At 43.3% G+C, this 24221-nt stretch overlaps 2 protein-coding genes across 2 annotated transcripts in view; one reads left to right on the forward strand and one right to left on the reverse strand.

Moving 5' to 3' along the window:
• Positions 1–8940, forward strand: part of slc9a2 (solute carrier family 9 member 2) — a gene marked incomplete in the record, with an annotated part of 25088 nt that extends 16148 nt beyond the window's left edge. The window contains 4 exon segments of the mRNA XM_029712099.1: positions 2417–2522; positions 5248–5364; positions 7230–7317; positions 7436–8940. Coding sequence (XP_029567959.1) covers positions 2417–2522; positions 5248–5364; positions 7230–7317; positions 7436–7866 — 742 coding nt within the window.
• Positions 8941–11961: 3021 nt separating this feature from the next.
• On the reverse strand, positions 11962–20499 carry mfsd9 (major facilitator superfamily domain containing 9). Its single transcript, XM_029712100.1, has 6 exons — positions 20069–20499; positions 15355–15442; positions 14852–14895; positions 13983–14112; positions 13503–13712; positions 11962–12876 (listed from the first exon to the last, which is right to left on the reverse strand). Exons 1-6 carry the CDS (start codon positions 20201–20203, stop codon positions 11975–11977), a joined length of 1509 nt encoding a protein of 502 aa, XP_029567960.1. The 5' UTR covers positions 20204–20499; the 3' UTR covers positions 11962–11974.
• Between the last annotated feature and the right edge of the window lie 3722 nt (positions 20500–24221).

The following is a 24221-nucleotide window of genomic DNA, read 5'->3' on the forward strand; positions in this document are numbered from 1 at the left end:
CTCTCTGTCCCCCCTGCTGTCTGTCATACACTTCTTTTCATCTTATCCACCCATCATCCCTCACACATTACACTTTTAACCTCAACAGGTCAGATGGGTATTTAAGCAATAAGTCCAGAAGGGTTTGGTATATGGTTAATATACCAAGGCTAAGGGCTGTTCTTAAGCACAACGCAACTAAGAGTGCCTGGATACAGCCCTTAGCCATATACCACAAACCCCCGAGGTGCCTTATTGCAATTATAAACTGGTTACCAATGTAATTAGAGCAGTAAAAATAAGTCATGTGTCATACCCATGGTATACCACGGCTGCCAGCCAATGAGCATCCAGGGCTCGAACCATCCAGATTATAATGGGTAATACCTAAGCATTCTGTAATTTCTTAATTTTTTGGGGGGTAGATCCACTTTAATATTGCAGATAGATTGTGGCTTCAATAAGTTTAATTGTCCACATCATTTCCAATTCCCCATATATGTTTTTGTGTAAATATTTATACGGTATATCAAATATATACAGTGCATTCGGAAAGTATTCAGACCCCTTGACTTTTTCCATATTTTGTTACGTTACAGCCGTATTCTAAAATTAATTAAATTACATTTTTAAATTGTTTTTTCCCCCTCATCAATCTACACACAATACCCCATAATGACAAAGCAAAAACCGCTTTTGAAAAATGTTTGCAAAAAAAATGATGAAATATCACATTTACATAACATTTCAGACCCTTTACTCAGTAAAGGCCTCGAGTCTTCTTAGGTATGACACTACAAGCTTGGCACACCTGTATTTGGGGAGTTTCTCCCATTCTTCTCTGCAGATCCTCTCAAGCTCTGTCAGGTTGGATGTGGAGCGTTGTGCACAGAGATGTTCGATCGGGTTCATGGATCTGGCTGGGCCACTCAAGGACATTCAGAGACTTGTCCTGAAGTCACTCCTGCGTTATCTTGGCTATGTGCTTAGGATCGTTGTCCTGTTGGAATGGGAACCTTCACCCCAGTCTGAGGTCCTGAGCGCTCTGGAACAGGTTTTCATCAAGGATTTCTCTGTACTTTGCTCCATTTATCTTTCCCTGGATCCTAACTAGTCTCCCAGCCCCTGCCGCTGAAAAACATCCCCACAGCATGATGCTGGTCTGGAGGTTTCCACAGTTAGCTCCAGGTTAATGTTCCAATTCTTCAGCCATTCCTGAACCTGTGACTAAAAATAAGCTACATATGGACAGTACCAAAACAAGTGATCTAATGATTCTGTCTCTTCGCAGCAAACTCTGCAGAACTGGGATGATTGTATTTGTGTGTCAGTTCATAAACCATGTGCCATGGAAATCTGTACATCAATAATCTCTTTTGAGAGATTATTCTTTTGCCATCTACAGTGGGGAGAACAAGTATTTGATACACTGCCGATTTTGCAGGTTTTCCTACTTACAAAGCATGTAGGTCTGTAATTTTTATCATAGGTACACTTCAACTGTGAGAGACGGTATCTAAAACAAAAATCCAGTTGAAGTGTACCTATGATAAAAATTACAGACCTACATGCTTTGTAAGTAGGAAAACCTGCAAAATCGGCAGTGTATCAAATACTTGTTCTCCCCACTGTATATGTCACAGTTGTCAATTTTGCGATAATTTTACAACCGGGCAATAGCTATTCATCCCAGAAGAAAAATATAAAAACGATGACGTCACGTGTACGCGCATCATAAGACACCTCTCCTCAGACTGGCCAATCATTGACTGAGCCAAAATGATCTGCCTGGTAACAGATGACGGTTGAAACCTGTTCATAAAGATTGTTGACAGCCAATGGAAGAGTTAGGAGGTGTAACGTAAATCCTATGTCACTGTAGTTTTCCATGGGATTCTAAAAAAAAACTACATTTCTATATTCTCCCACTTCCTGATTCAATTTTCTCCGTTTTTTTGCCTGCCATATGAGTTCTGTTATACTCACAGACACCATTCAAACAGTTTTAGAAACTTCAGAGTGTTTTCTATTCAAATCTACTAATAATATGCATATTCAATTTTCTGGGCCAGAGTAGTAACCTGTTTAAATTGGGTACGTTTTTCATCCGGCCGTGAAAATACTGCCCCCTAGCCCCTAGAGGTTAAATGAAACTGGTATACTTTTTTATTTATCAACATTTTCTTGAATCAATTTCGGTCTTTAATGCAGGGCCAACAAACAAGTTCCTTATTTCTCCTTCTTCCCCTTCGCTTGCCTCTTCCAGTTTTGCGGTAATGCTGCAATTAGTTGGTTGTAATTTTGGGTAGAGCAGACACTTCCATATATTTTTGTTAGCTGCATGTGTGACATAACTCCACCATTCCTATTTCTGATATCATTTACAAAGATGATACCGTTTTTAAACATTCTGTTATTTCTGTGTTTGTTCCTCTAGCGAGGAGAAGAAGGGCTCTGGTAAACCCAAGAGGAAGTTTGTGACTGCGGACCTGATGAACATGCATGACATCCTGTCCAAGAACATGTACAAGATCAGACAACGAGTGAGTCGATTCCTTAACAAGGTTTACCTTACGCAGAGCCCTGTTTGTTACATGGAAGTTTGTGCTTCCATACCTGTGTGTACTGTACCTCACGTGCTGTATTGCATAATGCCTGTGGTCGGCAGTACATTTCCATAAGTGACCTCACCTTTTGAAAACGAGCCACAGGGAGAGTGTTTGTTTTTTCATGTGATGGGATTCTCTCTGTGACCTTATCTAATTATCTGCCCACTCCTCCCCACTAACACAAACACACCTGTTACTGTCACAGATCTCATTGTATCATTGGTTTTGACATTAGATCATGTGATGTGTTGACATTCTATTGGAACCGTTGGACTTCCGCTCTCCTAAGCCCTAAAACAGGTCTGACAGCTTCTTGTCCCACCATGCGGCCATCATTTTTATTTATTTATTTTACCTTTATTTAACTACGCAAGTCAGTTAAGAACAAATTCTTATTTTCAATGACGGCCTAGGAACAGTGGGTTTAACTGCCTTGTTCAGGGGCAGAACGACAGATGTTTTACCTTGTCAGTTCGGGGATTTGATCTTGCAACATTTCGGTTACTAGTCCACTAGGCTCGGTTACTCTAACCACTAGGCTACCTGCCGCCCCGGTTAAAGCGTCTGTTGATCACCAAACCCGTGTACTAGATCTACCCACTACACAAATAACCTAGGGATGCTTATAACTATCCAATCCTCTCAGATCTACACAAGTGAAGTATATTGGATTAGGGGCAATGGGTTTATTAGGGACAATGGGTTTATTAGGGACAATGGGTTTATTAGGGACAATGGGTTTATTAGGGGCAATGGGTTTATTAGGGGCAATGGGTTTATTAGGGACAATGGGTTTATTAGGGACAATGGGTTTATTAGGGACAATGGGTTTATTAGGGGCAATGGGTTTATTAGGGACAATGGGTTTATTAGGGTCAATGGGTTTATTAGGGACAATGGGTTTATTAGGGACAATGGGCGTCTCTCTGTAGTGATGAGTGTTTTCCAGGAGAGAGGAAGGTACAGCAGCTCGTTAGACACAAACAGAGCCAGGTATCGTTCAGATAAGCATCATGGTTCAGACAGGTCAGGGTGTGGCCAGCTATGTTTGGGTGACTGCCCAGAGCCACAGGCACAGAAAGAAGAGGGTATTGTGATAAAACATAAAAGCTGGGGTGTGTAAAATCCACTCTCGTTGTGTAATCAGGAGTGTAGGCTATAGCAGCACTCTCTCTGTAAGGACTGCTGTGTCATTGTGTTATTAAGAGAATACAGCTGCAATTAGGTGTGTCATTAGTGTGTGTGTGTCATTAGAGTGTGTGTGTGTCATTAGTGTGTGTGTGTGTGTGTGTCATTAGTGTCATTAGTGTGTCATTAGTGTGTGTGTGTGTGTCATTAGTGTGTGTGTGTGTGTCATTAGTGTGTGTCATTAGTGTGTGTGTGTGTGTCATTAGTGTGTGTGTGTGTCATTAGTGTGTGTCATTAGTGTGTGTGTGCCATTAGTGTGTGTGTGTGTGTGTCATTAGTGTGTGTTTGTGTCATTTGTGTGTGTGTGTCATTAGAGTGTGTGTGTCATTAGTGTGTGTTTGTGTCATTAGTGTGTGTTTGTGTTGTTAGTGTGTGTGTCATTAGTGTGTGTGTGCCATTAGTGTGTGTGTGTGTGCCATTAGTGTTTGTGTGTCATTAGTGTGTGTGTGTGTGTGTGTGTGTGTGTGTGTGTGTTATTAGTGTGTGTGTGTGTGCCATTAGTGTTTGTGTGTCATTAGTGTTTGTGTGTCATTAGTGTTTGTGTGTCATTAGTGTGTGTGTTATTAGTGTTTGTGTCATTAGTGTGTGTTTGTGTTGTTAGTGTGTGTGTGTGTGTGTCATTCGTGTGTGAGCAAATAGTGTGTGTGTGTGTGTGTGTGTCATTAGTGTGTGTGTCATTAGTGTGTGTGTGTCATTAGTGTGTGTGCCATTAGTGTGTGTGTGTCATTAGTGTGTGTGTGTCATTAGTGTTTGTGAGTCATTAGTGTTTGTGTGTCATTAGTGTGTGTGCCATTAGTGTGTGTGTGTCATTAGAGTGTGTGTGTGTGTCATTAGTGTGTGTGTGTTATTAGTGTTTGTGTCATTAGTGTGTGTTTGTGTCATTAGAGTGTGTTTGTGTTGTTAGTGTGTGTGTGTGTGTCATTCGTGTGTGAGCAAATAGTGTGTGTGTGTCATTAGCGTATGTGTGTGTGTGTGTGTGTGTCATTAGTGTGTGTGTCATTAGTGTGTGTGTGTGTGTCATTAGTGTGTGTGTCATTAGTGTGTGTGTGTCATTAGTGTGTGTGTGTCATTAGTTTGTGTGTCATTTGTGTGTGTGTCAATAATGTGTGTGTGATTTGTGTGTGTCATTAGTGTGTGTGTGATTTGTGTGTGTCATTAGTGTGTGTCATTGGTGTGTGTGTGTCATTAGTGTGTGTGTGTCATTAGTTTGTGTCATTGGTGTGTGTGTCATTAGTGTGTGTCATTAGGAGATTAAAGCAGGGTGGTACAGATACAGCTACTGTATGTAGAAACCTCATGTTAGATTGGGCGTGTTTCCTGCAGTATGTTGGCCTCTGCTACACTATAGCGTTGTATCAGATTTTCTATGCAGTGTGTGTTTTATGTAATGTGTTGTGTGTTAGTGTGTGTTAGTGTGTGTTATCAGTGGGTGTGTCTTATGTATTGTGCGTTTCTCTGTGTGTTTTTCCAGACCACGGCGTACACCACCAAGCACTCCCTGCCCAATGACAGCCGGACAAAAGAGATCCTGATCCGACGGCACACCAGCATCCGACGCAGCCTCCGACCCGGCAACTTCAACGGACCGGTGCGGAACACACAGACTCACAGTACCAGTCAAAAGTTTGGACGCACCTACTCATTCAAGGGTTTTACTTTATTTTTACTATTTTCTACATTGTTGAATAATAGTGAAAACATCAAAACGATTAAATAACACATATGGAATCATGTAGTAACCAAAAATGTGTTAAACAAATCAAAATATATTTGAGATTTGAGTTTCTTCAAAATAGCCACCCTTTGCCTTGATGACAGCTTTGCACACTCCTGGCATTCTCTCAACCAGCTACAGCTGGAATGCTTTTTCAACAGTCTTGAAGGAGTTCCCACATATGCTGAGCACTTGTTGGTTGCTTTTCCTTCAGTCTGCGGTCGAACTCATCCCAAGCCATCTCAATTGGGTTGAAGTCGGGTGCTTGTGGAGGCCAGGTCATCTGATGCATCACTCCATCACTCCTTCCTTATACAGCCTGGAGGTGTGTTGGATCATTGTCCTGTTGAAAAACAAATGATAGTCCCACTAGGTACAAACCAGATGGGATGGCGTATCGCTGCAGAATGCTGTGGTAGCCATGCTGGTTAAGTGTGCCCTGAATTGTAAATAAATCACAGACAGTGTCACCAGCAACACACCACCACACCTCCTCCTCCATGCTTCACGGTGGGAACCACACATGTGGAGATCATCCGTTCACCTACTCTGCGTCTCACAAAACACGGCGGTTGGAACCAAAAATCTCAAATTTGGACTCATCAGACCAAAGAACAGATTTCCACCTGTTTTTTGGCCCAAGCAAGTCTCTTCTTCTTATTGGTGTCCTTTAGTAGTGGCTTCTTTGCAGCAATTCGACCATGATTCACACAGTCTCCTCTGAACAGTTGATGTTGAGATGTGTCTGTTACTTGAACTCTGTGGGCTGCAATTTCTGAGGCTGGTAACTCTAATGAACTTATCCTCTGCAGCAGAGGTAACTCTGGGTCTTCCTTTCCTGTGGCGGTCCCCATGAGAGCCAGTTTCATCATATCGCTTGATGGTTTTTGCGACTGAACTTGAAGAAACTTTCAAAGTTCTTGAAATTTTCTGGGTTGACTGACCTTCATGTCTTAAAGTAATGATGGACTGTCATTTCTCTTTGCTTATTTGAGCTTTTCTTGCCATAATATGGATTTGGTCTTTTACCAAATAGGGCTATTTTACATTTACATTTAAGTCATTTAGCAGACGCTCGGCTATCTTCTGTATACCACCCCTACCTTGTCACAACACAACTGATTGGCTCAAACGCATTAAGAATTATAGACATTGCACAAATAAACTTTTAACAAGGCACACCTGTTAATAATTGAAATGCATTCCAGGTGACTACCTCATGAAGATGGTTGAGAGAATGCCAAGAGTTTGCAAAGCTGTCATCAAGGCAAAAGGGTGGCTACTTTGAAGAATCTCAAATATAAAATATATTTTGATTTGTTTAACACTTTTTTGGTACAACATGATAAAATATGTGTTATTTCATAGTTTTGAAGTCTTCACTATTATTCTACAATGTAGAAAATAGTAAAAAATAAAGAAAAACCGTTGAATGAGTACTGTAGGTGTGTCCATATGTTTGATTGTTACTCTACATTAAGAACATATATTAACCTAAATCATTTAGTAGTAATGTTAGAATAGATATTAATCTAAATATTTTAGTAGTAATGTTAGAATAGATATTAATCTAAATATTTTAGTAGTAATGTTAGTAATGCAGGTCTAGTCTGTGCACAGCACTTCATGATTTGATTAAAAAAAATATGTTACAGGAAAACCATTTGTTGTGATCAAAGTGTACAACCGCTTATCTCTCTCTTTATTCCCCTCTCACCTCCCTTTTTTCTTTCTCTCAGAATGAGGCCAAATCCCAGAAGTACTTTTCTCTGCCTCCAGGGAAGAGTCTGGACTCAAAGTTCCCTCCTCAGAGACTGAGGCATACAGGTAATGCTCAAAATGAAGCTTGTGTGTGTCACTCTATAATCTCTACAATATTTAGGCTCTTTGCACATCAATGCTTGGATCCTAAACTAAATTGACAATGTCTCTCTCTTTCACTCAGGTAATGATGATGATGAGACCATGTCGGAGGTGGATTACCCATCAGCCCGCTCCAGGTTTAACCAGCCCAGTCGCTCCTCATCCCGAGCAATGCTGCCCCTACACAGGCTGAACACACTGACAGAGGTGCCCTCTAGCTCTGTAGTGGACCTGGTGGATGAGAGGAGTAGAGGAAGAGGTGCCTGGGGGCGTGGCATGTCCCGACTAAACTCCTCCTCCAGTGACTCCCGGATACCCGCCCCTCGCCACGACCCCTCCAACGACCCTGATAATGGCTCCTCAGGTGACCATTGCAGCGGTGACCACAGGCCAGAGGGGGAGCAGCAGCCCTTGTCCCTGACCCCAGCCTGGGCTGCAGAGCCTGGTGACCGTGATGACAGTGGAACGCAGAAACCCCTGCTCAGGCCACAGTGGAAGACTCGGAAACCCTAGAACCCCTGAGGACTAATCAGCTGTCAGGAAAGTAGCAGGAGGACTGCTATAGGCTGTCTTGGGTTCTAATCTACAACGACTCCAGAATCTCAGAACTGTGAAATGTCAAATACCACAAGATTACAATGCACTACAAGCCAAGGGGGAATGGATAATTGGATTGTCTACAACAGCGATTCTCAACTCGGAGTTTTTTAATGGGTTAAAGTGTCAAAAAAATAATTTAAAAAATACCCTAGTCTGAATTTAAACAACTAAAACCAGGTAGAAAGTGTGTAGAAATCATAATGAACCTATATTTTTACTATAATTTAACCACTGAACTATTTTTTTTTAAACAGTATTCCATATTGAGTTATTAGCGTATTTGGTTGCTTTTGTCATCTTAAACCAGTGAGCTTAACATTCTTCATCAAGAATATGTGCAAAATTGAATTATTGACAATGAAAAAAGTGGGACTGTTGTTCCCTTGTCATATAATTTGTACATTTACTATCAATATAGTATTGAAAATTGTTTTCCAGATTGCATTTTGTGTGATGCCAATATTGGATCGTGACTGAGACAACCTGGTTAAATCTGGGTCCCGAGGCAAAACCAGTTAAGAACCACTGGTCTACAACCAACCACACTCTGAAGAGCAAAGACTCTTGCAACACAATACTCTAAATAAGATATCAAGTAAAACCTTTAAAAAAGACTAATCTTCACTATTAGACCCACAGAGATCCTATTAAATTAATAGAGATTCTATATGTCATTCTACATTATGTTTATGTGTACACACACTTGTAGCATACCAGGAAGCCATTTTATTTACTTTTACCCCTGGTTTTACCTGCAAGATTTCAATGACATTATTTAATAGATTTTAATACATTGGTATATCTCTATGCAAGTGAAGGCACTTTCAGGAAAGACACTTCTTATCTTCTAGCTTTTCTGTTTTTCTGTTTCTCCTTGTGTCTGACATTCAGACCAGTAATATCTTAACAGGGTCTTCATGAACACTGCTCTGACTATCTGTGTTGCTTTTTAGTTAAGTAATAAAATCTTGATGTATAATGTTGAAATGCCACTTTATTTCTTGACAAAATAGTCGTTCTAACTGCTGTATTGCAGAGATGGATCAGTGTTTAAGGTCTGATGCTATGCTCATGAAAAACTTGGAAAATACTACTGGTAAACCTGGAGCAACATGCTTTGAACACTTTAAGAAAGCAGATTGGCTAATGGCAAACAAGCTGCTACAACTATAAACGAAAAGTACAGCTATCATGCTTGTAATCAAGTCATAGTGTTAAAATAATATATATAAATAGAGTTGGTTTATTGTATTTTTTTGTGTTGTATATAACTGCTGAAAATGCTATCGAGGTAATTTCCTTAGTAGGTGACGTCAGAGTTCAACATGTGGGAGAAGTCGGAGTTCAGGGATGATAGACGAGTTTGACACTAGTAATTACTAGTTGGAGGGGCGTTCAAGTAGATTTTCTCCAGTCATATGCTCATATTTATGAATTTATGAGATGTCATGAACTCAGCATTAGCAACAGAGCAAAAAACACCTTGTAGGAGAAAGAAATCTCACAAACTATCAGTCATCCATCATCAAATCAAAAAATATAAAACTGAAGTTATGGAACTGACATTTACATTCAAGAACATTCACATGTTTAGAAATATACTTATTGTATTGTCAAATGATCTTTACTTCTTTCATATGAATCATTCAGTACAATAATTGTCTTCATAACATTCAGTAGCATTTGGGTCAGTGTAAGGGCAACTCCATTCAAAATAATAGAATTCATATCAAAATAATAATTAACAGTACATTTATAAATTGGAATAAACTCAATATGGACAATGTAGAATAAGGGAAAATAATATAAAATGAAAATAAACAATATATTTTTATAAAAGTAAACATTTCCATTGAAAAGGCCCTGATACATTAGTGGTTAAAATGGCGTTATCCACAGACACTGACCTAAGATCCTTGGAAAATGTTTTACTTCCCTCCGCGTGGTTAGGATTAGGATTTAGGAAGGGTAAATGAATCCTAGATATGTGCCTGTGGACAACCAGTACTCAAGCTCAGTTAAGGTTCTTGATCCGTTCCCCAGTGTACTAGATCACTCACCCAAAAGGGTTCAAAAGCACTGGATTGGTGTGGATGTATTCACACTAATCCTAATATGTTCAACTCTTAAAGGAGGGTGACGGAGTGCACACTTTGGTGAGAAGGGAGAGAAAATAGAATGTGGCGCCAGAGAGGAAAGAGGAGCCCCTTCACCTGCTGCCCACCCTCATAAGATAGGTCAGAAACAGAGCATTTGGAGAAATTAGCATTTTCAGTACCAATACTTTCCTGGACTATTTGTAGTGGTTATTAAGGAAGAGCAGGATTACATTAGAGTAACATTAGGCTTATATGTTGTTGTTTTTAATTGAATTATTGCCTCTCACTAGAGACATAAACATTTGAATATTTCTAGGCTATAAGAACCTAATGAGCCACTGACATGTTGTTGACCTACGCTAAGCTAACTTAGCATGGACACCTTCCCATGCCTTTTACAGAGGGTTGCTGGCTTTGTTCACGGTCGCCTTGGCAACACTGAACTTTTTGCATTCGCCCCTATTTGGGGGACTGAAGTGGGGAACAGCCATGCTGATGATGACCCGTTCTGTTTGGGGAACTGAAGGGGGGGAAGAGCGATGCTGATGATGACCCGTTCTGTTTGGGGACTGAAGGGGGGAGAGCGATGCTGATGATGACCCGTTCTGTTTGGGGACTGAAGGGGGGGGGGGGGGGGGGGGGGGGGGGGGGGGGGGGGGGGGGGGGGGGGGGGGGGGGGGGGGGGGGAGAGCGATGCTGATGATGACCCGTTCTGTTTGGGGACTGAAGGGGGGAGAGCGATGCTGATGATGACCCGTTCTGTTTGGGGACTGAAGGGGGGGGGGGGGGGGGGGGGGGGGGAGAGCGATGCTGATGATGACCCGTTCTGTTTTGGGAGTGAAGGGGGGGGGGGGGGCGATGCTGATGATGACCCGTTCTGTTTGTGGAACTGAAGGGGGAACAGCCATGCTGATGATGACCCGTTCTGTTTGGGGAACTGAAGGGGGGGGAAGAGCGATGCTGATGATGACCCGTTCTGTTTGGGGAACTGAAGGGGGGGAAGAGCGATGCTGATGATGACCCGTTCTGTTTGGGGAACTGAAGGGGGGGGGAAGAGCGATGCTGATGATGACCCGTTCTGTTTGGGGACTGAAGGGGGGGGAGAGCGATGCTGATGATGACCCGTTCTGTTTGGGGACTGAAGGGGGGGGGAGCGATGCTGATGATGACCCGTTCTGTTTGGGGACTGAAGGGGGGGGAGAGCGATGCTGATGATGACCCGTTCTGTTTGGGGGACTGAAGGGGGGGAAGAGCGATGCTGATGATGACCCGTTCTGTTTGGGGACTGAAGGGGGGGGAGAGCGATGCTGATGATGACCCGTTCTGTTTGGGGGACTGAAGGGGGGGGAGAGCGATGCTGATGATGACCCGTTCTGTTTGGGGACTGAAGGGGGGGGGAGCGATGCTGATGATGACCCGTTCTGTTTGGGGACTGAAGGGGGGGGAGAGCGATGCTGATGATGACCCGTTCTGTTTGGGGGACTGAAGGGGGGGAAGAGCGATGCTGATGATGACCCGTTCTGTTTGGGGACTGAAGGGGGGGGAAGAGCGATGCTGATGATGACCCGTTCTGTTTGGGGGACTGAAGGGGGGGGAGAGCGATGCTGATGATGACCCGTTCTGTTTGGGGACTGAAGGGGGGGGAAGAGCGATGCTGATGATGACCCGTTCTGTTTGGGGACTGAAGGGGGGGGAAGAGCGATGCTGATGATGACCCGGGTCCTATCGGTGCTGTGATGTCATCACATCGAGACCCAACCAACAGAGCTAGAGTTGTGGCTCTGTCATCGACAGCTAAAAAAACAATGAAACAACACCCAGCTGACACGTCAACAAAAAACCACCCCAACAGTTCTGCATCAGTTCTGTCTCCAGTGCTGTGGTAGTTTTGATCTCACTTCCTCTCTCATTCATTCACTCTCTCACTGTGTGTGACTCAAGTTATGCCTCTTTTCTCTTGCCTCTTTTCTCTTGCCCCTCCCGTCCCATTTTGGCACCCTGACCATCAGCAGGACGACGGCCGCTAACGCCAGCCCTACCCCCAGAATCGGGGGCCCACAGGGACTAAACTCCTGGGCCAGCCCCGAGAGCAGGGGGGCGAGCACGCGGCCCACCGCGGTCACTGACTGCCCCGCCCCGATGAGTGTGCCGCTGGCGTGAGCGCCCCCTTTCTGCAGTACCAGGTCAGTGATGCAGGTGCGTCCGATGGTCGTAGAGATGGCGATGAAAGTGGAACTTAACAACACGTGCCAGACACTGGGCCCTGCGGCATAGAGCAGGATCAGGCAACACGTGAGGACCGAAGAGTGTAGCAACAGCGCCGGCATGTTGTTACCGTACAGTTTAGTGATGGGCCCCACCAAGAACCCGGCTAGGGCCCCCAGAGTAGAGCTGTAGCTGATTAGATAACCTGTGGCCTTGGGCTTTAGCATGAAGCGCTCCTCCATGGCCAGGGAGAAGTTACTGTAGTACAGCATTATGGCCATGGCCATGAGCAGACGCACCAAGAACAGGTCCCACATGTCCGAGGAGGCCACACTGCTAATCTTGGAGCCCACCGAAGAGAGCTGACGCCAGGCTGAAGGGAGCAGGGACACCTCCCCCCAGTCCAGGTCCCAGCTTCTCTGGTTCTTCTCTGGAGCCACCGATCCCGTGACCGCCGACGCTGTAGTTTGGTTGTTGCTGTTGCCATGGGAGCAGTTTTGCTGTGTTGAGGTGAAGTGGTTTTCGTTGTCGTGGCAGCTGGCATTGCTAGCGCTGCTGTTGGAGTTAGCATCGGTGCGTGGGGTTAGTGCATCGCTCCAGGGAAGCAGCCAAACCAGACCTGGATGGAACACGACAAACACAAGGTTAGACAGCACACATCCCATCCTTTCACATCCACAAAGTGGCTAGAGTTAAGGTGTGATTTAGAATTGGTTGGAATTGGGAATACCAACATAAGTGCCTTGCACACCCTTTGCCTACTTTCCTGCTCACCTCTCTCTCCTTGCATCTCCCTCCCTCCCTCCCCCATCTCCTGTCCTCATCCTCACCCCCAGCTACCTGTGTTGAGGAGGAAGATGGCGTCGCAGGAGAACCCCCAGCTACCTGTGTTGAGGAGGAAGATGGCGTCGCAGGAGAACCCCCACCTACCTGTGTTGAGGAGGAAGATGGCGGCGCAGGAGAACCCCCAGCTACCTGTGTTGAGGAGGAAGATGGCGTCGCAGGAGAACCCCCACCTACCTGTGTTGAGGAGGAAGATGGCGGCGCAGGAGAACCCCCACCTACCTGTGTTGAGGAGGAAGATGGCGGCGCAGGAGAACCCCCAGCTACCTGTGTTGAGGAGGAAGATGGCGGCGCAGGAGAACCCCCACCTACCTGTGTTGAGGAGGAAGATGGCGGCGCAGGAGAACCCCCACCTACCTGTGTTGAGGAGGAAGATGGCGGCGCAGGAGAACCCCCACCTACCTGTGTTGAGGAGGAAGATGGCGGCACAGGTGAAGGATGAGGTGTAGAAGCCTCCCTCATGTTCAGTGAGGTAGCCCCCCACCACGGGTCCCAAGATGAAGCCCATGCTGGAGGCCACGTTGAAGTGTCCCATCACTAGGGGGCGCTCCACCTCAGACACCAGATCAGACAGCAGGGCCCGGCAGATGGACAGGGAGTGCTTGAACAGCCCTGGAGGACAGAGCGAGAGGGAGCGGACACATGACAGAGAAGTTGTTTTTATGTTTGTGTGTAATAGAATGTTAATGATCAATTATGTTTTTACTGACAGTAACGGTGAATATAAAACATCCAAACATTTTTTTGTTTTTACATACCTGAACAATTCAGACTCAGATAAATGGTAGAGGTCTTTCAAGGCCAAAGCCTCTGAAGCAAGAAGTCTCCTCCCTGACTCACCTAATTGTTTCTACCTCCCCCTCTCCCCCCAGTCTGACTCACCCACAGGGATCCTAGCCAGGAGAAACAGGGCGATGCTGGTGGACATCCCCAGCAGGCCGTAGCCCAGAGCACTCAGCAGCAGACACATCAGCATAGAGTACCGCCTCCCCACCACGTCACTCCAGCTGCCCTGCCGATCACAACCACCATCATCACACACAGTATAATGAAATCAGAGTCATTTGAATTTGCTGTTTTCTGGATGTGGCCTGTGGGGATTACCACAGAGACATGGCTGTTCCCTTCCTCCCTCCTTCCTCCCTCCTTCCTCCCTCCATCAACCCCTCCCTCCCTCCCTGTCTGTTCACTGGGGCCACAAACGATTCCTTCTCCTCCTTTAATTCGTCTCATGACCCCTGAGATATAAACCAATTTCAGGAGACTGTGGGGGAAGTGGAAGTGCCTCTCACAACTCTACTCTGAGAACCTCTGTCTCTCTTCAGAGGAGACCTCTCTCAGCATACAGTATCAACCTTGTTAAGAGATGTAGATTCAGAGGAATTTGTGGATGTTAATGGAGGGTTAGTGGTTAGTGCATGGTGGAGCATCCAACTCCAGGTCACTGCTGACGTCCAATCAGACCCTCAGATGTTGACATTGTTGTGGAGACCAAAGGACACAAACACCATGTCAGGTGAGGTCTTAGGGTAGTGTGTGTGTGTGTGTGTGTGTGTGGTGTGTGTGTGGTGTGTGTGTGTGTGTGTGTGTGTGTGTGTGTGTGTGTGTGTGTGTGTGTGTGTGTGTGTGTGTGTGTGTGTGTGTGTGTGTGACTGCTCTATGCTGTCATACCAGAAACACACTGGTGCTCAACAAGACATACAGTACCACAATATGACTGTCTGTCTTCAGAACAACATGTCAGTACTTACAACTATAGTGCTAGAGAAGAGTTGTAGGATCCCATATGTGGAGCCTGAAACATAAACCAATGCATTAGGTGAACTGTTGTTTATAGACCAACGCTAACAGTGGTGAGCCGCTAGCCGCTAGAGATGTTTATGATTACAGCTTGCCTACCATGCAAGCCGCTATAGCACTTTGCATAAGCTATCAGACCCTGTGAGCTCAATCAGTGCTCACAGTGATATGAAATTAGTAAGTATATCAGCTGGTGATTTCACACGCAGAGAGAAAGCTTATTTAGCAGAAAAAGACAATTCCTTCATCTGTTGTCCTCACAGGTCCCTATACATTTGTTTCATACAATATTTCATGCAATAAAATTATTTTTTAGAATTTCTCAGGTTGTCCAGCTACAGCTAAATTATTCCACCACTTCTGATGTATGAAAACATGTTACAAACTATGACACTGATGTGAACTGTCCTGTTTTTTTCTGGTATTATATCTTCATCATCACCATCCCACCTACCTACTAAGCCTGCCACGGTCGGGCTGGCCCCCAGGGCCTTGACATGGTGACTCAGCAGGGGAATGATCATGCTCACCCCAAACAGGTCCTGTTGAGGAGACAGAGAGACAGGAGAGAGTGTGAGAGAGAGAGAGAGAGAGAGAGAGAGAGAGAGAGAGACAGGAGAGAGAGAGAGACACAGAGAGAGAGAGAGAGAGAGAGAGAGACAGAGAGAGACAGAGAGAGAGACAGAGAGAGAGACAGAGAGAGAGAGAGAGAGACAGGAGAGAGAGAGAGAGACAGAGAGAGAGAGAGAGAGAGAGAGAGAGAGAGAGAGAGAGAGAGAGAGAGAGTATAGACTGAGTGACTGCAGCAGGTGTTCTTTTAGTTCAAACACTGTTGAGCTACAGTAAACGACATTGTCATAGACAACACATAAACAACAACCACAACAAACACCCAGGAAGAGGTTTGGGGAAATGTAAGGTGAATTAAGTTCTCATTCAGTTTAGAGTGATTAACACAATACTTAGCCTATTTTAGTTTTCCCTTTCTGTAACACACATGATTTCCAGTGTTCTATTTGTGACACTTGTTTGTGTACTGGTTGACAGTCACTAGACTTGTCACTGGGCTATTCTCATTTCCTTTGACAGTAATTGACGCCAGAGCTACTGAAGGTACAAGGACTGAGGACAAACTGATTATTATTGTACTGATGACATTGTGAACACTGTGATTCTGTAGCAGGTGGAAAAATCAGTCTTTTGTTTTGACTTCCTACAAGCCTCTCGGGGTGATGTTTAGAGAACATTTGGTACTGTCTGATCAGTCCTTGTACCTTCAGTCTAGTGACCTTCAACCAGTACACAAATGAGTGTCAAAAATCGAAGGTTATTATAGTAAACGAAAACTGAAATGAAAAATAATCATCCAAAAACGATTTAGTAAACTGAAATAAAATAATTAACAAACCCGTTTGAAAAACTAAAACTATACTGAAAATATTATCTTTGACTGCAAAACGAACTAAAATAAAAACCATCATGAATTATGTTCAGTTTTAGCTTTTGGGGGCAGAAACCGAATTAAGTTTTCAATCTTTTTTTTCGGATGGGATTTTCAAGCTTCTGAATCTGGCGGGTCACATTGAGATTGACTTTATAATTTAAAGGTAGACTCAGCGACAACGCCATGGTAAAGTGGTCAAACTAAAGCAACAAAGTCAGACACTACTATGGTTTTCCAACAGCAAATGTTCAGATCAACACGGCAGTGTTGCCATTGTTTTACAAAAGCTATAATGACGAAGTAAACATGTATCTAACCCTGATATCGCACAATCACAAACTGAAACCCTAATATCATATTATGGGTGTACACATTGTACAATCAATTAGTGAGACCCTTATGATTGGTTGACAATAAAGCCTCCCACAATGGTGATGAGTTGATGTTGGTGAAGAGCAACTGCTGAAAACTTGAAGTTGACTGCAGTGAAAACTGAATGACCTTTGATCACATACTTTTTTTAAAGTTCATGCAGTCTGTTGACGGTTTCGAGACGATCGCTTTTGTGAAGTCTGGTCACCGCCTTTGTATGGGGAAAACAATTGTCTGATTTGGGCCTAGTCTGACTTGCATGAACATTATAAAACGCACGTTACTGGATCAAAACAGCAGAGAAGTTTAGCCTCGCGCTCCTGCCCCACTACTACTGATGACTTTGTGAACTACGTCATCTCGCTGCGTCTACCTTTAAACCTCATCTATCATATGACACATCACATTATGCATTATTGCCCCACAGTGGTGAAAAGTGCCAAAAAACACAAAAAATTAACAACTCCTTCTTTCTGTCCCTAAAACTAAATCATATAAAAATGAAATATAAATAATGTTTTGATATAACTTAAAATAAATAAAAAACTAGTAAACTAGATTTTAAACTAAACTGAATTTCTAATAAAAATCTTAAAACTAATAGAAATAAAAACGAATACAAAAAACAAAAACCTATAATAAACTTGGTGATTAGAATTAAAAGGCATGTCTCCACGAGGCCAGTTAGACATGGTCTGTGCTTCTGTTCTGGAGGTGTCTCCCTGAATTCTTCTATTAAAACAGATAGATTTTGATTTACTTTATCAATGACTACTTTTTTTACACAGGTGAATGACCACTGACACCTGAAGTCACACAAGCCTTTACTCTATAACAATGGCACCATCAAAACATTTTCTAAACAAAATTGGACTATGGAAGTTGTTTTACTGCGAAAAAGAAGACTATCAGAGTATCGTGATCATCAGAGTTTGACCTATCAATAGCCAATGAAAACACAGTCAAATGAAGGGTTAAAATACTCTGCCCTGACAAATCCCCCTTTCTAACATGCAGCATGCATCAAAATTACGCTACCATCTGCTTTAAAATGTTCAAACAGATTATAAAGTGTGGGGTTCACAAACGCTGCAATTTACATTCAGCACCGTCACGAGTCACTAGAGCAGCGATCATCAACTTGATTCTGCCGCGGGACGATTTTTCTTGAGCGGATGGTCAGAGGGCCGGAACATAATTACAAATAATTTGTAGACTGCAAAATGACCGCAAGAAGCACAAACAAGAGATAGTATTTGACTGAAACGTAATAATTTCAAACCTTGCTTACATTTGTATATGATCACGTGTCGCTCTATTAGCTGATTTCCTGGTGTTTACAGTCTTTTATGTCCAACAATAAAACAAATGTATTTTTTTTATTTTTTACTACCAGACAAACCACCATTGTTGTTAGCGATAGATTCTGCTCTATGGAAGGGGGTTAGAGAGATGAACTAGGGACCTAAAGGTACAGCTAATCTAGCCTGATGTTTTGTGAGTTTAGCCTACAACAGAGAGAGCTCAGGGCCTGAGGAGAGAAATAGACACTCTCCCACCCTGTACATCCTCATTTGTGAGGCTGTCTCCAGAGAAGCTCTTGCCAGAGACTTGAAGTCATGCTGTTGCTCCTGCTGTGTCACAGCCCTACCTATTAAACTGACATTTTAATTCTCCCTCCATTCAACTAACTCTGCATTCAAACTGGGACCAAACATACAGTGTGTGGGAGTTAGTGCATGTGTGAGAGACAGAGAGAGAGACAGAGACAGAGACAGAGAGAGACAGAGACAGAGAGAGCGGATCAGAGACAGAGACAGAGAGAGACAGAGACAGAGAGAGCGGATCAGAGACAGAGACAGAGCGAGACAGAGACAGAGACAGAGAGAGCGGATCAGAGACAGAGAGAGACAGAGAGAGACAGAGACAGACAGAGACAGAGAGAGACAGAGAGAGACAGAGACAGAGACAGAGAGCGGATCAGAGCTCTCACAAGGGAGTAGGCATTGGGTGAGAATGTTCTTGAGACACTCTGTAGCATTCACTTCTATGCGTATTATCTGGACAGCATTACACATAAAACCTTTATCATACTGTCTTCAAACGCATCTGTATTGCTCCAATTCTGTGAGTTTACAGTAAGTGTGTGTCCAATCCACATAAGATTCAATAAACCTGACGTCAGCCTAATCCTGTACCACAGGATATCTATTAATATTCTATTTAAACAATAAGGCCAGAGGAGGTGTGGTATATGGTCAATATATCACGGCTAATGACTGTTCTTACACACGACACAACGTAGAGTGCCCTGATACAGCCATTAGCCATGGTATATTGGCAATATACTACAAACCCCAGAGGTGGCTTATTACTATTATAAACTGGTTACCAACGTAACTAGACTAGTAAATAGTAATTTTTTTGTCATACCTGTGGTTTCAGCCAATCAGCATTCAGGGCTCGAACTACCCGGTTTATAATATGTTTTATGGAGTCTGATGTTCTTGTGAACAAACACCCTGCTCTTCTCAGAATAACAAGTCCTTCAGAGCAAAACACAGATTTCCAAGGACTGGATTCTGCTGGATAGGTTTTTTTGACAGTGCTGTGATGGGACTCAACTGTCTCTTATGACAAGCTGGATCAGCATTAGAGTGACTGGCTGCAGAACAATCCATGAATGCATTTTTTGGCAAATGCAGGCACAATGTTTAATACATTTGATGTATGTTGTGGTAGCCTGCAGGTCAGGGTCTCAAATTTCATATATGATGGAACCGCCTAAACCAGAATCAATATTTTACATAGCATAAAAGTCCCTAATGTCATGATACAGCCACTGTAAAGTTAATAATAATAGACAACAGTTAAAAAAACTGATGTTATCAGCAAGCATTTGCCTCAACTATCAGGTTCAATGTGAGCCTCTCTCTCTCTCTCGAAAGTTGTTTAAGATACACTGTTGCTAAAATTCTAATAGTTTGTCTAATTTCAGTTTATGTGACAAAACAATCATATATCGTGTAGATCATAATTTTACCATCTAAACTTCTGTGAAATATCTTTTCCATAACCAAACATATTGTATTTTCAGCTGTTTGAAGCTGCTGTATAAAACTGAAAGTAAAAGATGCAAAAACTAAAGTTAAGAACGGGAAGCATATAAAAAAAATGCACATATCTACCGATTCTTATACTTGCTTTCAATGGTAATTACATATTTATAACTCATACTGTAATTCTATGTGAATTTGGTCGGGTCGCCCAAAAAGTTACGTATTTAAAGCGTGATTTCAATACTTTCGTGTTCAAATGTAGCATTCAAAAAAGGTTACAATGTTGCACTTACCATGAACCCCACCACATAGATACATTGTATAATCCGTGTTCGTCTCTTTGGTATTTGATTTAATATGCTACATTTTGCGTGATTCATTCTCCCGCAATGAGGTCGGTGGGTCGATGCGGAAACGCTCACTGACATCTACAGTGCTGATCAACCATAACAAAGAACACCCTGCAGTCTCGGGAATATTCGCTCTCTTCAGGGGTGTTCGTGTTCAATTTAACTTCCAACCACCTCAATTCAAACTTTTGAGGATGTACCGATATTTTCATATTTGGCAGAAAATAGCGTACATTCAATCAAAGTGGATTCATTGAAGCGTCATGTGGATGATCGACGTGCTGGGGTCTAGTCTCGTCCCATTTGGCGCACCGAGAGATCGACCAGGTGGTATGGACCTGATGTCTGACAGGAAGCCAAGCGCTGTATTTAATATCTGTCAGTCGTCCTAATACAGTAACTCCCTCAGCAAGACTCTCAGCTGGACTCTATGCTAGTATGCATACATTCTGTGTGTCTTGATATAACTGCGTAAACGTGTCTGCAGTTATTAAATCATGACATAAATCGTTCGTGTGAAAGTAACGTGTGTCACGCGGGACAACAGTCTATCATGTGAAGTCAGGTGTACTATTTACAGCCCGGTGTTCAGTGTTCAGCAGTCGACTTGAATACATACAAATAGATCCAGAATATCCCGATGGGACTAAAGGGGTGTGGAGGGTGAATATCAGGGTGCAGAGACACAGGGCCGGACTACCGCATTTAGGGCCCCAGTGGATTATATATACTCTACATGACCAAAATGATTTGGACACCTGCTCGTCACATCCTAGTTGGTCCCCCCTTTGTGCCTATACCAGCCTATACCAGCCTATACCAGCCTATACCAGCCTATAACAGCCTATACCAGCCTATAACAGCCTATACCAGCCTATAACAGCCTATACCAGCCTATACCAGCCTATAACAGCCTATACCAGCCTATAACAGCCTATAACAGCCTATACCAGCCTATACCAGCCTATACCAGCCTATACCAGACTATACCAGACTATACCAGCCTATACCAGCCTATAACAGCCTATACCAGCCTATACCAGCTTATACCAGCCTATACCAGCCTATAACAGCCTATACCAGCCTATAACAGCCTCCACTCTTCTGGGAAGGCTTTCCACTAGATGTTGCAACATTGCTTCCATTCAGCCACAAGAGCATTAGTGAGGTCAGGCACTGATGTTGGGCGATTAGGCCTGGCTCGCAGTCGGCGTTCCAATTCATCCCAAAGGTGGTTGATGGGGTTGAGGTCAGGGCTCTGTGCAGGCCGGTCAAGTTCTTCCACACCGATCTCGACAAACCATTTCTGTATGGACCTCGCTTTGTGTACGGGGGGCATTGTCATGCTGAAACAGGAAAGGGCCTTCCCCAAACTCTTGCGGATGCTCGGCCATGTAAACCCATTTCATGAAGCTCCCGACTAACAGTTCTTCTGCTAACGTTTCTTCCAGAGGCAGATTGGAACTGAGTGTTGCAACCGAGGACAGACAATTTTTACGTGCTGCGGGCTTCAGCACTCAGCAGTCTCATTCTGTAAGCTTGTGTGGCCTACCACTTCGCGGCTGAGCAGTTGTTGCTCCTAGGTGTTTCCACTTCACAATAACAACATTTACCATTGACAGGGCAGACATTTTACAAACTGACTTGTTGGAAAGGTGGCATACTATAACGGTGCCATGTTGAAAGTCACTGAGCTCTTCAGTAAGGCCATTCTACTGCCAATGTCTGTCTATGGAGATTGCATGTCTGTGTGCTCAATTGTATACACCTGTCAACAATGGGTGTGGCTGAAATAGCCGAATCCACTAATTTGAAGGGGTGTCCACATACTTTTGTATATATAGTGTATCTTCAAATTCACTTTACTGACTTGTCCATCAACAGGCTCGATCTGCTGTAGTGTCTACAACTGGACATTTGTGCTCTGATCGTACTGGCATGCCCATGCACCGGAATGCCTGACGAATGCACTACTGTTGGACTGGAAAACAAATATATCTTTTTTTGTGGTGTTTTCTTTTCAGTGCTGTATCAACATCTTTATCTGGACAAAAAATGCATTGCTTATCATAACACAAACCCAACACCCAATCCTCATGTCTCATTGTTAGCCTTCCCTGTAGCTCAGTTGGTAGAGCATGGTGTTTGCAACACCAGGGTTGTGGGTTTGATTCCCATGGGGGGCCAGCACAGGAAAAAAAAAAATGTATGGAAATGTATGCATTCACTACTGTAAGTCGCTCTGGATAAGAGTGTCTGCTAAATGACGTAAATGTAAAAAATGTTTGTTCTTGTTTCCCAATCAAGCAGATAAGGTGGGATGAATCTCAGGATTTTGGAATCTTTTAGTCAAGCATTTGCCCTCTCAACATGGATCCTGTTTCTCGCTATGTCTTTTGTGAAAAATATCTTGCTCTCTGTAAACCTTCCGTGGTTCAGGAATTTAGGAATGTTAACAGTAACTCCTCCATGCATCAAGTTTTGGATCAAAAAGTCTGTGTCTGGCAAAATCTTTTCTCCAGACGTGAAGATCTTCTCGAACCCCGACTTCTGGACAATGGCTTCTGCAGATCCATCTGACTTGGAGTAGCAACGTCTATGTCAGTATTATCAATGACCATCGTGCAGGTTCTGCAGGATCCCTGAAAAGACACAGGCAAGCACGTTTGGTTTTTCTCCCAACTTGGAACAGTCTTCAAGATGCTAATGAAAAAAAGCTTGTGGATCACGTGAATGAAGGTGATGATGACAGTGTTTACACTACAACGGAATAGTTGAGCCAGGTGTAAGTTGGTGTAGCTGTGACACAACTTCATAAGCACCATAAACACTTGATTCTCAAATGACACCATCTCGACCCACCACTTGGCAAAGCAGACAACGCAGTCCTTGTAACGTTTCAAGTATTCAACAACAATGTTGAACATGTATTTGCCTGGAAGTCCTGTTTCCATCCTAAGTACTTTCTCAGACAGCTGTGATGCTGAATACCTTTTGCGGGTACAGTGCATTCGGAAAGTATTCAGACCCCTTTCCATTCTGTTACATTACAGCTTTATTAAAAAATGGATTAAAACATTTTTCCTCACCAATCTACACACAATACCCCATAATGACGAAGCAAAAACAGATATTTAGAATTTTTTGCAAATGTATAAAATTAAAAAAATCTGAAATATCACTGTTACTTAAGTATTCAGACCCTTTACTCAGTACTTTGTTGAAGAACCTTTGGCAGCGATTACAGCCTTGAGTCTTCTTGGGTATGATGCTACTCCTTGAGTGGCCCAGACAGAGCCCGGACTTGAACCCGATCAAACATCTCTGTAGAGACCTGAAAATAGCTTTGCAGCAACACTCCCCATCCAACCTGACAGAGCTTGAGAGGATCTGCAGAGAATAATGGGAGAAACTCCCCAAATACAGGTGTGCCAAGCTTGTAGCGTCATACCCAAGAAGCCTTGATGCTGTAATCGCTGCCAAAGGTGATTCAACAAAGTACAGAGTAAAGGGTCTGAATACTTATTTAAATGTGATATTTCAGTTTTTTATTTTGACTAAATAAGAAAAAAAATCGAAAAAGATGTTTTTGCTTTGTCATTATGGGGTATTGTGATGTCATTATGGGGTATTGTGATGTCATTATGGGGTATTGTGTGTAGATTGGTGAGGGGAAAAAAACGGTTTAATCAATTTTAGAATAAGGCTGTAACGTAACAAAATGTGGAAAAAGTCAAGGGGTATGAATGACTAATAACTATTCAGATGGTGGTAGTCTAAAGCAGTTACTTATTCAGACCCATAACCATTCAGATGGTGGTAGGCTAAAGCAGGTACTTATTCAGACCCATAACCATTCAGATGGTGGTAGGCATAAGCAGGTACTTATTCAGACCCATAACCATTCAGATGGTGGTAGGCATAAGCAGGTACTTATTCAGACCCATAACCATTCAGATGGTGGTAGGCATAAGCAGGTACTTATTCAGACCCATAACCATTCAGATGGTGATAGGCTAAAGCAGGTACTTATTCAGACCCATAACCATTCAGATGGTGGTAGGCTAGAGCAGGTACTTATTCAGTTCATTACCAT

Source organism: Salmo trutta, chromosome 24 (genome assembly GCF_901001165.1).
Source record: "Salmo trutta chromosome 24, fSalTru1.1, whole genome shotgun sequence".
Taxonomy (NCBI): Eukaryota; Metazoa; Chordata; class Actinopteri; order Salmoniformes; family Salmonidae; genus Salmo; species Salmo trutta.